The sequence below is a fragment of the Odocoileus virginianus genome, chromosome 14, assembly GCF_023699985.2.
Source record: "Odocoileus virginianus isolate 20LAN1187 ecotype Illinois chromosome 14, Ovbor_1.2, whole genome shotgun sequence".
NCBI classification, from domain to species: domain Eukaryota; kingdom Metazoa; phylum Chordata; class Mammalia; order Artiodactyla; family Cervidae; genus Odocoileus; species Odocoileus virginianus.
In genome coordinates, this window is record NC_069687.1 from 27,686,189 (window position 1) to 27,703,769 (window position 17,581).

The window sequence follows — 17,581 nt, forward strand, 5'->3', positions numbered from 1 at the left end:
AGATGTATACCGCAGAATGCATAACAGAGCTAAGCGTGACCACCAGCATCAAGACTAGCAGTGTCATCAAAAATCAGAATGAAGAGATCATTCCATAAACCTGCGGCACTCTTGCCTTTGTAAAGCAGCTTTTGTCTACAGCAGTGGTTCTCAACCAGGAGGAGGGGCGTTCTCTTGCCCCCCAGGGGACACTGGGCAACGTCAGAAGACAGCTTCGGTTATCACAGGCATGAGGGTGCTACTGGCATCCAGGGCACAGAGCCCGGAGATGCTGCCCAACATCCGACCCTGCACGGGCAGGACCCGTGCACAAGGGGCTGTCCAGCCCAAGACGCCGACAGCACCGGGCTTGAGAAGCTCTGGTCCACAGCTTCTCTCCTGCACAGACCTACCACCTGATCCATGGGGTCACTGGAGTAGTAGTTTTCTGAGTGGGTGCACCGAATCCACACGGGCTTAGGGAGCTCCTCCTCCTCCTCCTCGTGTTTCTCAGGCAGCGCCTCCTCTGGCTCCTTCTCCTTGATTGAGGTATAATTTTTCTCTTTGCCAGAGCCCTGGATGTCACTCCATCTGTCTTTTTCGTCCTCCCAGCGAGCTCTCTTCTTCTCCCTGCTTGGGGAGCGACTTCAAAAGGGGGCGAAGGGAGGCTATTAAAAATGTTCTTTCCTTGTAAAACTTTTCTATTTTACCTGTTTAGTTCATTTGTCACCTGAAAGAAAAATGTCACGCCAAACCACCATATTCATTTGTATGGAAAACCAGTGACCCCCTGACACCAGTCTGCTGACATCAGAATCACCTGAAGTTACTTGTTTAAAAGTACAAATTCCCAGGCCCTACCCCAGATCTACTTACTGATTCACAGTCTCCGGGGGTGGGGCCCAAGATTCTGTATTTTTAATAATCTCCCCAGGTGATTCTGGTGTGCATCCGGCAGGTTCAGGAGCAACCGGCAAACCATAACTCCTAGAACAGAAAGATCTCTGGGAAACATGTGGACATCTCCATCTATAGACAATCTCAGCATTGAGCACACTAATTTTGAATTCTCCACATCTTGCTTTGCCAAGAGAAAAAAAAAAGTCTTCATAAAACATGGTCTCCACTTAGCCATAAATTTAGCCTGAGGACCAAAATCCAAGAGTGAACCAGTTATACCATCCCTCACCATTTCTCTGGAAGCCCGTACTTGGGTATTACTGCTTAATGAACCACCAATTCACCTAATTCTGATCCCCACAAATACTAATAGTAACTCAATTAAAAAGGAAAAAAGCAATTCTATCTCCTTGAATCACTGGAGCATGAAATTTGCAAAGGCTCAGCGTAAGGATGTGCTTGGAGGGAAAAACCCATAGGGTAGATTTTTAAATTAAGCCCAGGACGTTTCAGTGGAACCATACAGACTTGGAGAATCCAGCCAGGGAAAGAGACTGCTTTATTAGTGATGTGCTGCCACCTCGGCAGCTCTACTGACAAAGTCACTCTTATCCAAGAAAGTTTACATCTGGGTCAAAGCCACAAGTTAAGTTTTTCCATCAACTCTATCACTCATTTCTAATTTTATAGCAGGGAAAATATAACTGTAGGTGTATATACATCAGGGGGAAAATAGTGGGTGATTAGAAGGACTATATATATTACTTATTGATGCAACTTCTAAATATTACAGTGTACATCAAGAGGTTTGTTACCAGAAAAAAATATTTACTGTGAAGTAAAATGTATATATGTTCACTGTAGAAATATAAAACAAAAATCACCTGTAACACCACTCAGAGATAACAATTATATTTCACAAATATGTTAAAAGATATGGATATATAAACATACAAGTTTCTAAAAACAGGAACTCTGTAGCCTGTTCTCCTCAACAAGTGGTAAATCAGGAACATCATTCTACTTCAATACATCTACATCTGAACCATTTTTAATAATGCATATCATTCTTTTATATGTATATATCGTAATCTGACAAATCTGATCATTGTCAATTAGGATGTTACCTTTCTTCCCCCATTGTAAACAATGCTACTGTAAATACACTTGTGTTCTTTGCATACTTGTCATATTATTTCACACACAAAGAGTGTGTACTTTTTTAAAGGCTTCTCTACAGATAAGAATTACCAGTTTAAATTACCACCAAAACTGTATATGATTTCCCATTTCCACACAACCTGTCAACAAGATTGTTTTTAATCTTTTCTATCCTTACAAAGAGAGCATCTCATTTAATTTGTCACTACTGAAATAACAGGTTTCACATTCACTTCTTTTACTAATATGAACATGAATCAATACACCATGCTGATATTTTTTATATTAGGATTATAGTCTTTTTTATTGACAGTTTTTAATTTTAATTATCACCCATCTTCTGTCATATGTAACGTAACCTTTTTCAGTCTATTTTCCTTTTAATTCTGTTTATAGCTACATCAGAGAAGGCAATGGCAACCCACTCCAGTACACTTGCCTGGAAAATCCCATGGACAGAGGAGCCTGGTAGGCTGCAGTCCATGGGGTTGCAAAGAGCTGGACACGAATGAAGCAACTTAGCAGCAGCAGCAGCATAACTACATACAATCTTTATGTGGCCAAATGCAAAGATTGTTTTTGTTTCTATTTCCAGTCTTAGTGTTATGGCTGTAATCCTTTCCCATAGCAAGGTTAAATAAATATTTTATATTTTTCAGTTACTTTTAACATTAATTTTTCTTTTTTACTCCATCTGTCCAAGATCTAAGGCAGAAATCTGAACTCAATTTCTTTTCCATACAGTTTGCATTGTTTCCATATCAGTTTCTCCTCTGATTTGAAAAAAACAGCTTTATGATAGATGTAAACCTTTATATATATAGGTTGAATGTTGTTCCAGATTGGTCTCACTGACCTATTTATACCCATATCAAACTGTGCATTATTTTTCTTCATTATACTCACTTCTATTCCCAAGAAAAATTTGAGTCCTAGTAAAGTTCTAAAAACAGTTACCTCAACTGAACTTACATTAAAATTATAGATTTTTTGGAAGGCAAATATACTCACCACTATACCACCAACACCGCTAAAACCTACAAATATTTTGGAAGAACACTGGTATGTTTTTTAACCCTATCTTCCACTCCCACTACAGGAATTTAACATGCCCTCCATTCATTTACATCACCTTCCTTGTCATCCACCACACTTAATATCTTCCTATTGATCTATATATTTTTTAGTTTATTAAGAAATTTAACTTTTACTCATTTAAATTTTCTATTATATTTTCTATTCGTAAGTAGGTATTCTTGGAATTCAGGGAAGGCTCTTAATTATGATATGTTTATTGTATAACTGTCAACTTCAGTGAGTTAATTCTAACATTCCTTGACTGATTCTCTTGAACTGTCCTGGTAATATCATTAGCTAATAATGGCAAATCCTGGCTCCCTGTGGTGTGGTTTTATTTGTTTTTGTTTGTGGTTCTTCCTGAGAGCCTGACATTCTTGTAAGCACTCTGATACACTTAGTCCTGACGAGAATCCCGAGGCAGATATAAACATCCCCTAGACAGGAAACAGAATTAGAAATTATATCACTTGCCCACTCTCACACAGCTAGTAAGTAACAGTTAAATGCTAATATGATTATTTGACACAGACATTTTGACATGTACTAAAAATCCCACCAAATGTTTTATTATTATTACCATCGAGAAACACAGGCAGAAGACATCCTTACGCCATCCACTTTAGGCAGGTGTCTTAAATAATGGATGATCAGGGTTGTCTATTGTGAACAACAATTAGTATTCTTTTTTTCTTTTTTCCTTTTTTTAACACTTTGAGAGCGATATTTCAAAATAGGAGTAAAACATCATTTTAGGGAGGTGTCTCAGGCATTTCAAATTTCAAAATCCAAACTCAAAATTGTTGTTTGATAACATGCTATATTACCAACTAGGTAACTTTTCCTCCTTCACAGTATTTACATCTATAACTTTTATTTTCTCATCTACTGCATTAGTTAGAATTCGAAGAATCCAAGTCTCTGCCTTCTCCACAAGTTTACTGGGTATTGGAGAAGAAACAACTAAACCAAGAGATTTTTCAGCACTCCACATTAAAAACCAACCTCAGATGGGCCCTCAATGAGTTCCACAAACACAGTATCTTAGCTTTTTCCCTATCTTTCTCTGCTCCTCTTCGTCAGGCCCTTTCTCACTGAGCAGACTTTCCCTAGTTGACCTCATCTAATTCATGGCTTTTAGCATTTCCAGCTAAGATCTCTTTTCTGAGCCTTATACTTCTGTGTCCCACTAGGTACCACAAAATTCCACCCAGCTGTCTCACTGACTTTCAAATTCCACTTGCCCAAAACTGAACTCATTCTTCTGCCTGTTTCTTAGTGTTTCTAGCCCTCCAAGGGAAACATCAGGTCTCAGGTGATGGGACTTGGGTCCTACTGACTCCCACCTCGATCTCTCTCAATTACCTCCAACTTCCCCATTGTCACTGCCACAATGGGTTGGTCTAGCCACAATCATTTCTTTCCTGGGTTACTAACAAAAGCCTAAATTCATTTCCCAACCTCCAGGTTTGATCCTCTGAGGTCACTTCTCCAATGCAGCCTTCACACCTGCTCTTTCTCTCACCCTACCATTCGCCTTCCCTTAGGCATTCCTACCCATACTCCAGGGAATCAGTACATTGTCAACTTCTCTATGACCACCCGAAACAGTTACTAACTACTGTGTTCTGGAAGCAATATGTATTTGCTCTATCAAAAGCACTTCTCACAGCACTTAACTTTCTTATTCCTGGAAAGCAGGGACTCTTGTTAAAGACTATCACCATACCGTATAATACCTGGGACACACAAGAATATGATGTTTGTCATTTGCTTGTTAAGACATACATGAGGTGACAGTGGTGGGAAATGGGGTCTCCTTGTCTTTTTTTCTAACGTGTATGGGAAGGCCTATAAGGTTTCAATAATAAATTTGGCTCTTCTCAGATGGTATCAATCATGTTCATCACAAGATAATGTTCTCTATCAAGTTACAGAAGTCTGCTTATACTTCTACTTTACCAGTTTCTACTTATAATTGAATGCAACTTTAAACTGCTAATAGGCAAGTACTGAGATAACTCTAGAGATCCTGACACAAAGAATTACAGTTATATATCTCCTAATACTAATCTATCTACCCATGCAACCTAGGAATAAACCCTCAACTATTGTAACACACAACTGAAAACAACCTGCTAATATGCTAATCAGTATTTTCATATCCATATTCACTAAAGAAATTGTTTTGTGGTTTTCTTTTCATTGATAGTTTTGCCATTTGGATTTCCCTGATATCACAGCATGAGCTGAGCTTTCCTTCCATCTTCTTCAGTGTTCTAAAAACAGTTTCAAACTTTTTTGGAAGTGACACAAAGTCAACTTTATCCCATAGTTATTGGCCTATTAAAATTTTCTGCTCTAAGTGTAAGGTTTATAATTTTTGTTTTCATAGAAACAACCCATCACATTCAAGTTTTTAAATTTCTCAAATAAAACATCAGTACTTATACCAACGCACTATCATTTTTAAAACCCCTTCATTGCTATAATAATACATTCTTTCTTATACCTAATGGATATGTGCTTTTCTTGATTTGCCACTTTTTAAATTGTACAGCCTTTCAAAGAAATCTTGCACTATTTACAAATATTATTATGGTGCTATAGTTCTATTTTTGAGTTTATTAATTTATTTTACCTTTAATACTTTTCTCTGCTCTTTTAGAGTCAAGTGATTAGATTATAAATATATATATAGTTACCATTTATTTGGCACTACTGGGCCAAGTGCTAAGTGTTTTATGTGTGTTATCTCAATGACCCCTGGTCACTCAATAAGGCAAATATAACTGTCCTTATTTTAGACAAAGACACTGAGGCTTAAAAAAAAAGTTCCTTTGCCCAATAACAAAGTTGGGAAAATGAATAATTGACCCAAAATCTGTCAGATCTATTCGTAATTAGAGTGCTATTCATAATTACCACTTATTAAGACATGAATTTTTAGCTCTTGATATAGAATTCGTTACACCTTGTAAATTTTTATTTGCAACAATTTCAATGTCATATTTCGAAATAAGGTGTTATTGTAGTTTTTCTTTTTTTTCCTGAAACAAGTAAACTTAAGAGCATAATTATGAATTTTCAAGGTCTTAAAAAAAAAAAACCTTGAATTACTAATATAGAGTTTTACAGCAACTGAGGTCACAAAGTGGTCTAATTTGGGGGACTTATCAAGATTTTCCTTGTGCATCCCATATACATTGCGAAATAAAAGGTTTTTCAGTAACTGGCAACTTCAGCTTTTCACAGTGTTCTTTGGACAAATGTTCAGGCTATTCTGAAGACCTGGCTGACACCCTACACAAGCACAAAATCTGAATTTCAGGAGATAATCCTATGACTTCCAGTGTCAACTCCTTGCTTACCTTCCAGATCTCTTATACTCTTTTTTGTAGGACCTTTCCAGAGATGGTGATCTTCGGCTGTCCCGGTGCCTGTGTCTCTCCCGTTCCCGCTCTCTTAAAGGAATTAACACACAGAGCTGTTTTCAACAGAAAGACTCAAAAACACCATCTCTTTTCACTGAATTCATCTAAATAAATGGACCTCACCTCACCTAAGTATTCTGCAGCACTATTCACTATGGGACATTTTTATTCACCCTTCATGTATTAGAGGTTACAGGAGCATTTCACTTTACGCAAGTTAACTACCTTAGACATTTCTTGCTGTTTTCTTGTAAAAAAAAAAAGAAGTCATACTTAATACTAAGCAACGAAGGGAATTTTATCATGATCTTCTCTTGAGACCTTCCAACCAGACAATCATTCTACAGGGAAAACTTCAAAGGATTCAACTGCCTATTGATTTCTGGAACACTCTTAATTTTGTCCAACAAATAAACGCATATAATAAAGATTTGGACAAGGGTCTATAATAAAGAGCTCTAAACTCTTATAGGTTATACACCTGAGGTATAGTTCTTAGTCATCACTAACTACCATGCTAGGTCACTTCACCTTTAAGTGCTGTTTTCATCAGGGAAGAAAAAAAAGTCTAAATAGAGACACTGAGTTTACTCAGTGTAAAACTAGAATGCAGGATTTTAAACCTTCCAATATAAAGCTGGAATTTAGTAATAATGGTAGTAATAACTTATGCACCTAATCAATAAGTACAATGAGATCTGACAAAAAAATTGGAATCCCAGTGGGTTTACATCAGAACTAAATCTAAAGGAAATAAATACTAGGTCTTAGAGTGGGGCCAAAAAATGCTTTATTAGCCTGAGTCCAGCAAAGAAGACTAGAAAAATGTCTAAACTCAAAAATAGCCACCACCCCCACAACCCCACCACCACTGTGCCCCACCACTGCGGGGGCACAGATTCAATCCCTGGTAGGGGAACTAAAATCCCATATGCCTACCACACGGCATGGACAAAAAAGAAATAATAATTCCCTACCTATAGCCAAATAGAAGAAATGTAAATTCACTGAAATCAAAACTTACAAAATTAATAAGAGATCTTAGACATTAACACAAAAATTGTTTTTCCACTTAAAAATCACCCCTTCCTCAAGAAATACTCCTCTGAATAACACTTTTAACATATACTTAAGGCTCAGGTACATACCAGCTGTCCAAAGTAAAGTAGCTTGGGATTCCACATTCTTTATCTGATACACTTCTGAAATGACAGCTTACTTTTAGACAGCAAATCCCATCTAGTGAGTGGTATCACATGACAACGATATAATGTAATTTGTGATGGCATGGCGGCTGAAAAAAAACTGCCTCTATTTCCAAATAAAAACTCTATTTAAAAGATATTCCTTATTTTTCGTTTGTTTTTGTAACATCTAGGGGATAGGATTTTGCATTCAAGGGTGGTACTTCTCATGATGAGTGCTACCTCTGAGTGGCTATGAACTGAAAAGACCAGTATAAATCACTGTAATACTATATGATGAACCCATTTAAAGCAAGAAAAACGATGCTTTGGTTATTTTTCCAAAAATTCTTCCCGGTTTGGGACCATGAAGATATTCCCTAGATACACAATACTCTCTCCAACGGCTCCACACAGTACTCAACAGGACAGGTATGGGGTTCCTGTAGTGTAACACTGCTCGAATGTGGCAGGCCACTGCCCTGCTCCTGGCTGGCTGCCCCTGCAGCTCTTCCTTTTCCCGTTCCCTGGAGGAACCTGGATCTTTCACAACAGCAAATGCATGCCTCTACTTCTTCACAAACCTTCTCTGGAAATAGTCTGCCCTGAAACAATCTTGTAATCACTATTCACCCAGATTTCAGAGGAGGAGGAGAAGAAAATGAAAAATGAAATTTGAAAAAGCGTGGATACACTTACCCCAAGAAGCCAGGGCAGAAGCAGCCAGAAGACAGACTGAAGAATTTGCATAAATTTCATCTAATCTAATGCACAACTTTGTGCAACATGTTTTCTCCAGCGTACTTTCAGAAGTTACATACTAGCACTTCACAGGGTCCATGCTTGGTTCACAGAAGCATTCTATACAAGACAGAGGACTGACACTCTAAGAACCCCAGAGGGAACTGATTTTACTGCAGCTGTGACATTAAGGCCGCTCCAGAGCAAACACCCCCAAGCACAACATCATACAACAACTCCAGGGTAAATAAAGGCCATGTAGAAAGATGAGCTAACCGCCTAAGGTCCCCCACAGTAAAGGGGTTGTGGTTTAAGCTGATGGGGATTAAGGGTCATTTTTTCAGCATTTGATTTCACTTAGTGACAGGGATCCTCAGTTTACGGGACATCTGTGTTTCTTCAAGCTTAAGCCTGGATGGGAGAACTCAGGAATTTACAGCAGAACCCTAAAAACTACAGTACTCTCAAACAGGAAAAAAAAAAAAAAAGCCATCTGGAATTTTGAAGTTTGCGGCAAAATGTTTCCCCAAAGACAGGTTTAGTAACAATCACTTTAAGTCTAAAGAAAACTATCAAACTCTCTCGAGTTTAGATTTTCACCATAAAATTGTAAAATAAACCCTCACAGGCCTCTGCCAACTAATCCATCACAAAGGTAAGAACAAAACTTACAAGGAACAGTAAGCCATGCTGAAAAGACTTTTCAAAGTCTACCGACTCTAGTCAGCTTTAGCCCACCAGAATCGGTCACCCCTGCAGGAAACGTGTCACTTCTGCCTTCAACTGGGCATCAGGGAGAAGCAAAAGTGCATTTTCCTTCCAAACCTTCCAAGGCCTGGAAGGCTTCCTTCCAAACCTTCCAAGGCCTGGAAGGCTTCCTTCCAAACCTTTAGGACTGAGAATGACTGTTACCATTTAATGGCAAAATGTTTGGTCAGAATCAAACACACAGCCATGAGAACAACATGGAAACCAAGAAGCACATTAATTTCATAGGAGTCAAGACTCACACTCTACAAACCCAAGTAACAAGGTGACCTGGTTTGGGGACCTCAAACTTTTCAGCACAGAAGTTCCACAAGACAATGAAGGTGAGTGAACACACCACAGCAGCCAGAAAGAGAAGCACCATTACCAGCTTGACAAGTGGAAAACCAAAAATCTTCATTGATACAAACAGTTCACTGAAGGTACAAATAAATATTAGTAGAATCGATATGTGCACATTTTTATTTTTCCATCTAAACCAATGGTTCTTAGGTTTAGGGTAACAGACTCATACAATCTCTTAAGAATCTGTTGTAAGCCACTGATCTTCTTACGAAAAAATATATATAAACATAAAATTTCACAAATAACTTCAGAGAATTTCTAGATACCCATCAATGAATGTCTGCTGGAAACCTTATTTCCTTGTAAATATAGGTTTTTGGTCTTTTGGATGGGAACAAAAAAGAAATTTAATCTGGAGTGGATTAGTATGTTCTAAATGCAATGTTATTTAGTATGCATAATTTCGATGCAACAAAATCAAATTAAAAGCTATTTTGAAAACTAACTTTGATAATGTATACTTAATATTATTTCAGTTTATAAAGAAACAGAGCAAGAAAGCAAAAACATAAGATAAACTTCCATTTATCCTAAAAATCAGGAAGCAAGTTCAGCTTGTTAACTAGTTGGATTCCTAACTGATTAACAGCGGCCTGCAGACCACCAATTCCAAAAGAACTCACAGTGCAGTAACCTAACAAGATGGTCATACTGAACATAATTAAATACAACGTCCACACAAACAAGACCTTTTATTGACCATCATTAAAATGCCAGCTGTACTCTGTATAGTAATTGGCTTACATTCATTGAAATGAACCTGTGTTGCTAACTTGGGAATGCTTTTCAAAGTGGCTTTTTACCTGAGGTCAACTTCTTTCCTCATCAATTGTCTCTCCCTCTTTAATAAAACAGCACTTTCCTTTTATAAACCGAAATGCACGGCTGGACCTTTTGGGTCTGGTTTGCTGAGCCGCAGAAATGGCCTGTGTCAGGATCTCCGCAACTTCTCTAAAAAACCACAGTTGTGCTTTACCTGCTCCGCTCGTAGCTCCGGTGCCGGGAGGGCGTGCGCCCTCGCTCGTGATCCGACCTGTAGCGGCTGTCCTGCCTCCTCCGGTCGGGGCTCCGGCCTCGCTCCCGCCGCTCCAGGGACCGATGCCGCTCGCCCCTCCCGTGACTGTGGTCCCGGTGCCTGCGGTCGTCGAAGTGCTTCAGCCTCTCTGGGGACCGCCTCTCACTGGGAGCCTTGGGGAGCGGGTACGGAGGGAGGTGCCTGAAGTGAGGGCTACTGCTGTTACTTGCACTGGGCGGGAAGGAACTGGGGCTGTTCTGGAAGCTGCTGAAGTTGGGAGGTGGGAAACTGTGGTGCGAGTACCCGGGCGGGTACTGGTAATTGACCTGCTGCGGAACGACGGGAGGCGGCGGCGGATGCGGCAGCGACGGCGGCGGCATCATGAAGGGGAAGGCGCCTTGCCCCGGAGGCGCTCCAGGGACTGGGGGGTTATTGGGACAGGGCAGCGGAGGCGGCATGGGAGGGAAACAGGGGGGCACGGGGAAGGGGGGCCTCATCTGGTGGTTGGGGAACGGGGGCCGGATGGGGCAGGGGGGAAGCGGGCCTTGCGCTGAAGGAGGCATGGGCGGAGGGAAGGGTACGAAGTCTGGTCTGGGAGGCAGAAAATTGGGCGCCGGAGAGTTGGAGAAGGTGGTGGAAGGGGCGCTGGGAGGTTCGTATTGGTATTGCACAGGAGGCTGCTGAGGGTGAAGCAGTCTCAGGTTTTGGGGCCTGAAGGCTGGTGCGGAGGGTCTGGCTCCATGTCCCCCTCGCCCTCGGGGACACCTGGGTCCTCCTGGGTGGAACGACATTCTGTGACTTTGGTGGAGGAAAGAAAAAGAGAAGAGACAAACTCACTATGTAAACAGCTTTCACCAATACCTGACCACCCCTTAGGCTGCTGGAATATTCCACCAGTCTAATACTGAGTTCTCTGTACTGTCTGAAACTCCTCAGGGCCAATAAACTCCTCTTCCCAGGTCTCAGCCACTCAACCAAAGCCATGGTCAATCCCTGGACCTTGTCGCTTCCTAAGAGGCTCCACTTCCAGCATGATGAGGTCACATCCCAGAGTTCAACCATCTGCTACCATGTCCTTCTTCAAGCTCCCGCCAACCTTCACCTCACCACGTCATCCTGTCCACACACAGCATGTTTCTACACATACACTGAGCATCCTCGTGACACACCTTCCTTCCCACTCAGCACAGACTCCCAAATTCAACTCAACATGTCCTAAAAGGAGTCAGTAACCTTGCCCTCCAAGAGAATACCACCTGCTTCTTTTGTAGTGTTTCCTATCTCAATGCATGCATGCATTCTAAGTCCCTTGTGTGTCAAACCCTTTGTGACCCTCTGGACTGTAGCCCACCAGGTTCCTCTGTCCATGGGATTTTCCAGGCAAGACTACTGTGGTGGGTTTCCATGCCCTCCTTCAGGGGATCATCCCAACCCAAGGGTCGAACCCGTGTTTCTCATGTCTCCTGCACTGGCAGGCGGGTTCTTTACCACACGTGCCACCTGAGAAGCCCCTTCCTGTCTCAGTAGATGAGACCATTTGTTGGTCTTCAAGTCATACACCAGGGAATTACCTGACAACTTCTCCTCCCTTAACCCTTCTAGTTAAAAATTCATGCTCAAACGCCTGTATCATTTCAGCTTCATAGATACTTGAGTCCGTCCATTCCACACCATCCTATCCTGCCTCGCTACTATTGTAATACCTTTGCAGGCCTTTCTACAACCAATGTCACCACCCCCAGGGTCTTGCTAGGTACCCTGCTCTCACACGCTCTGTGGTTCTTTTTGGCAGGTCCTACAATGATAACAGGTCACCAGCTCATTACCTCATTTCACCTTTGATGTCTGCCTGACCTCAGAACAGCCAGTGCCATCAGGGCAGGGCTCTAGGATGGCTGCTTAACTGCTCTGGTCTGGGTCCCGGCCATGGATATGACCTATGTTAACATATGCTCTCCTCCTCACAGATCTAAACCCTCCCCACCCCAGATGGCCAGTGTTTGTTCCTCCCTGGTTGCCCAAAAGGATTGCCATTACTATCAGACCACTCACCATGCACTGCCTTGCATCGTGACGTACTATTTGAATATGTCACATTTTCCACAGAGAATATAAACTCTAGAGAACAGAGAGAACAAATAGATATAAAAATGTTTCCCAAACTGCTCGTGCTAGAAAATATTTCTGTGATTATCTTAACACTGATTTTGCATGCTCCAATATAGTTAGCATACTAATAAAATTAAGAGCATGCTGAACTAGTGTTCACAACTAATTTTTAAGATATCCTAAGTACTTTGCCAACAAAGGTCCGTCTAGTCAAAGCTGTGGTTTTTCCAGTAGTCATGTAGGGATATGAGAGCTGGACTACAAAGAAAGTTGAGCACCGAAGAACTGATTATTTTGAACTGTGGTGTTGGAGAAGACTTGAGAACCCCTTGGACTGCAAGGAGATCCAAGTAATCAGTACTAAATGAAATCAGTCCTGAATATTCATTGGAAGGACTGATGCTGAAGCCAAGACTCCAATACTTTGGACACCTGATGTGAAGAACTAACATATGGGAAAATGCCCTGATGCTGGGAAAGATTGAAGACAGGAGGAGAAGGGATGACAGAGGATGAGATGGTTGGATGGCATCACCGACTCGATGGACATGCGTTTAAAAAAGCTCCAGGAGCTGGTGATGGACAAGGAAGCCTGGTATGCTGCAGTCCATGGGGTCGCAAAGAGTCGGACACGACTGAGCAACTGAACTGAACTGAAGTACTCATCTCTATGACTCAAAAATCAGTGGCTTAAAAGACTGGAAACTTAGGCATATTCCCTCTCTAATCAGCTAAAAGACCAGGGAGGGAAAAATCATTTCTGCTCTCCCACTCCACATTCTTTCTCCCTCAGTGAGACTAGCATTTAGATTCAAACTTAACTATAATCTGGTCAACATAACAGTTTTCTTTGATTCTCATTCTCAGTCCTTCCCACTGAAGAATGTTATGAAGAGCAAAGCTTTCCAAATATTTGGGCTTCAGCAAAATGTTTTAAAAATCCAAACAAACATTAACTGCAGAAAGTTTCGATTTAGAAGCATCTTCCTAATGTCTTTCTAACCAAAAGTTTTACCAACAGGCTTAAGGCAAATTTTCAAATGGCTCATGAAAATAGTTTCAGATTATTTAGCCTTATCAATCACTGTGCCTAATAGAAAGTAGACACCAAATAATATTAATGATTACCAAGGGAACATTTCATGCAAAGATGGGCACAATAAAGGACAGAAATGGTATGGACCTAACAGAAGCAGAAGAGATTAAGAAGAGGTGGCAAGAATACACAGAAGGGCTGTACAAAAAAAGATCTTCATGACCCAGATAATCACGATGGTGTGATCACTCACCTAGAGCCAGACATCCTGGAATGGGAAGTCAAATGGGCCTTAGGAAGCATCACTAAGAATAGAGCTAGTGGAGGTGATGGAATCCCAGCTGAGCTGTTTCAAATCCTAAAAGATGATGTTGTGCAAGTGCTGCACTCAATAGGCCAGCAAATTTTGAAAACTCACCAGTGGCCATAGGGCTGGAAAAGGTCAGTTTTCATTCCAATCCCAAAGAAAGGCAATGCCTAACAATGTTCAAACTACCACACAATTGCACTCATCTCACACGCTAGCAAAGTGATGCTCAAAATTCTCCAAGCCAGGCTTCAAAAGTATGTGAACCGATAACTTCCAAATGTTCAAACTGGATTTAGAAAAGGCAGAGGAACCAGAGATCAAATTTTCAGCATCCACTGGATCACAGAAAAAGCAAGAGAATTCCAGAAAAACATCTACTTCTGCTTTATTGACTACGCCAAAGCCTTTGACTGTGTGGATCACAACAAACTGTGGAAAATTCTTTGAGAGGGGACTATCAGACCACCTGACCTGCCTTCTGAGAAATCTGTAGACAGGTCAAGAAGCAACAGTCAGAACCAGACATGGAACAACAGACTGGTTCCAAATCGGGAAAGGAGTACATCAAGGCTGTATATTGTCACCCTGCTTATTTAACTTCTATGCAGAGTACATCATGAGGAACACTGGGCTGGATGAAGCACAAGCTGGAATCAAGACTGCCAGGAGAAATATCAATAACTTCAGATATGCAGATGACACCATCCTTATGACAGAAAGCAGAGAGGAACTAAAGAGCCTCTTGATGAAAGTGAAAAGAGGAGAGTGAAAAAGTTGGCTTAAAACTCAACATTCAAAAAACTAAGATCATGGAATCTGGTCCCATCACTTCATGGCAAATAGATGGGGAAACAATGGAAACAGTGACAGACTTTATTTTCCCAGGCTCCAAAATCACTGCAGATGGTGACTGCAGCCATGAAACCAAAAGATGCTTGCTCCCTGGAAGAAAAGCTATGGCCAACCTAGACAGCATATTAAAAAGCAGAGACATTACTTTGCTGACAAAGGTCCGCCTAGTCAAAGCTATGGTTTTTCCAGTAGTCATATATGGATGTGAGAGTTGAACCATAAAGCTGAGCACTGAAGAACATGCTTTTGAACTGTGGTGTTGGAGAAGACTCTTGAGAGTCCCTTGGACTGCAAGGAGATCCAACTAGTCCATCCTAAAGGAAATACATCCTGAATATTCATTGGAAGGACTGATGCTGAAGCCAAAACTCCAACACTTTGGCCACCTGATGGGAAGAACTGACTCACAGGAAAAGACCCTGATACTGGGAAAGATTAAAGGCCGGAGGAGAAGGGGACAATGAGATGGTTGGATAGCATCACACACTTGATGGACATGAGCTATTGAGCAAGCTCCGGGAGTTGGTGATGGACAGAGAAGCCCGGCATGTTGCAGTCCATGGGGTCAGAAAGAGTCATACACAACTGAGCAACTGAACTGAATGATTATCATTCAGTTCAAGACCCTCATGATAAACCTGGGCCTAGACAGCCCCTCCTGTCACCACAGCTACTGAGGGCCAAAAGAATCAGGCTCAAACTCCACGCTTGGCATTTAAGGCCTTCTGCAATCTGGACCCAACTTCTTCCAAGCTAATCCTCCATTAACTTTCCCATGAAGTGCCTATCATCCTGCATGTGTGCTAAGTCATTTCAGTCATGTCCACTCTTTGAAACCCTATGGATTGTGGCCCACCAGGCTCCCCTGTCCATGGGATTCTCCAGGCAAGAATACTGGAGTGGGTTGCCAGGCCCTCCTCCAGGGGACCTTCCCAACCCTGAAATTAAATCCTCCTCTCATTATGTCCCCTGCATTGGCAGGCAGGTTCTTTACCACTAGGGCCACCTGGGAAGCTTTCCTATCACCCTAGATGTTCCCAGTTCCTAAAATATGAAGTATTATCATCCAGCTTATTCTTTACTCCTGGTCTTCTAAAACCCCTCCCTGTGACTTTGCCCATTGAATTTTTAACCCATCTACCCATGTCAAATGCCACATCTTCTGTGCTGCCTATCTTGGTTTCCTTTAGGAAGTAATCCTGTTCCCTGAAGACTTTCGTTGCCCTTAGTCTGTACTTACTTCTTTTACAGCACTTACCAAAGACTGCCTCAAATAATAATCATGTGTGTACATGTCTTAACTCCTCCACTAGGTTATTAGCTCCTTGATAAATTGGGTTGACTCATAATCACTTCTGTCCTTCACAGCCCCTGGCAGAACATCCTGCACACAGTAGGTGATCAGTAAGTGTTCACTGGCTCACCATATGTTTCTATGTTGCTACTGGACATTTCCCTACTGAATATATCCACATCCACAATAGGTTTGCATTACCAAAACCAGACAAAGAGCAGGCCTTTTCACTGATTCATGCAACATTTAATGAGCCTAGACAGGTGGGGCATGGTCACAGGCCCTGATCACTCAAAGATGAATAATGCACATAGTAAGCAGGGCTCCCGGAGCCCAGATGATTTTTTTAAAAATTACATAATGTGATAAACACAAGAAAAGGGATATGCACAGAATCCAGGGGAAACACAAAGGAGTGTACTGAATCTAGAATTGGACAAGAGTCAGGATGACCAATACTCCTGGACAGTGTGTTCACTGTTGGTGAACATTCACTATTAGGTCCTCATGGATATTTCTAGAAATAGGTATCTGAAAACACTGATTATGAAACTGACCTATCAAAGGCACAGTCAGGCTGTGTTGTGGATGTGAACTTCAATTCAAAACTCAAGGAACTCACTGCAACTGGAAAAGTAATTATTTTCGGCGTCTGCCTCCTCTTAAGTTGCTGTTTGGAAGCAGGGAAACTAGGGGAGTCGTTTTGCAATTAACATGTGCAGGAACATCAGTCTTTGTACAAAGAGTTGCAAAGTGTGACTACATTTCTATTAACGCGCTCCTCCACCACCTGAATTCCCAGCCCGGTCACTTATGTCTGGCTGATCCGTAATTGTGTGTTCCCCTGTTTACATCTCCCGCCAGATAGTGAGCCCCACGATGTAAACTTACAGTCTCACTCCCCGCCCGAGATCCCGGCGGCTCCAGGCCTGGAGCACCACATGCGCGCCACAATGAATGAAAGGTCTCATTTTTCACTACTATTTATTTGCAGGGTACGGGCCTAGGGTCCCTTTTTTTTTTTTCCCTCCGCTGCAGATCTGAAGAGGAGCTGCCGGATCCTAACTCCCAGGTGCCTCTCGCCCCAGCCCCAGACGCCAGCCCCGTTTAAATTCGGATACTTGGAAACACTCCCTCTTCCAACCCCCACAAGCTGACCCTTTTACCTAGAAAATGCTCTCGGGCTGCGAGGTCGCCGTTAGAGTAAAGCCAGATTTATAGTGTAGGCTCCAAGACCGTAGCACCGCCCGCGGCTCCGGAACAGGAAAGCAGGAGAATTAAAAAGCAAACCTGAGAAAGCCGGACCGCAAGAGGAGATGCTCTCGGGCTCGCCGCAGCGCCTTGTGCACGGTGATTGGTGCTTCAATAAGAACGAT

General features: G+C 41.8%; 1 protein-coding gene across 8 annotated transcripts in view; it reads right to left on the minus strand.

Moving 5' to 3' along the window:
* DROSHA (drosha ribonuclease III) overlaps positions 1-17,520 on the minus strand; it is a 118,251-nt gene extending 100,731 nt beyond the window's left edge. For 3 of the 8 annotated variants that reach the window (XM_070476528.1, XM_070476529.1, XM_070476526.1), the window contains exons 1-6: positions 17,372-17,519; positions 12,657-12,722; positions 10,566-11,402; positions 6,489-6,581; positions 856-966; positions 393-624 (exon numbers count right to left, since the gene is read on the minus strand). In XM_070476528.1, coding sequence (XP_070332629.1) covers positions 393-624; positions 856-966; positions 6,489-6,581; positions 10,566-11,402; positions 12,657-12,673 — 1,290 coding nt within the window. In that variant the 5' untranslated portion in view covers positions 12,674-12,722; positions 17,372-17,519. Of the gene's footprint in view, positions 1-392; positions 625-855; positions 967-6,488; positions 6,582-10,565; positions 11,403-12,656; positions 12,723-17,371 lie in introns of all 8 variants that reach the window. The other 5 variants (XM_070476527.1, XM_020887066.2, XM_020887065.2 and 2 more) reach the window with 5 other exon arrangements.
* Positions 17,521-17,581: the final 61 nt, after the last annotated feature.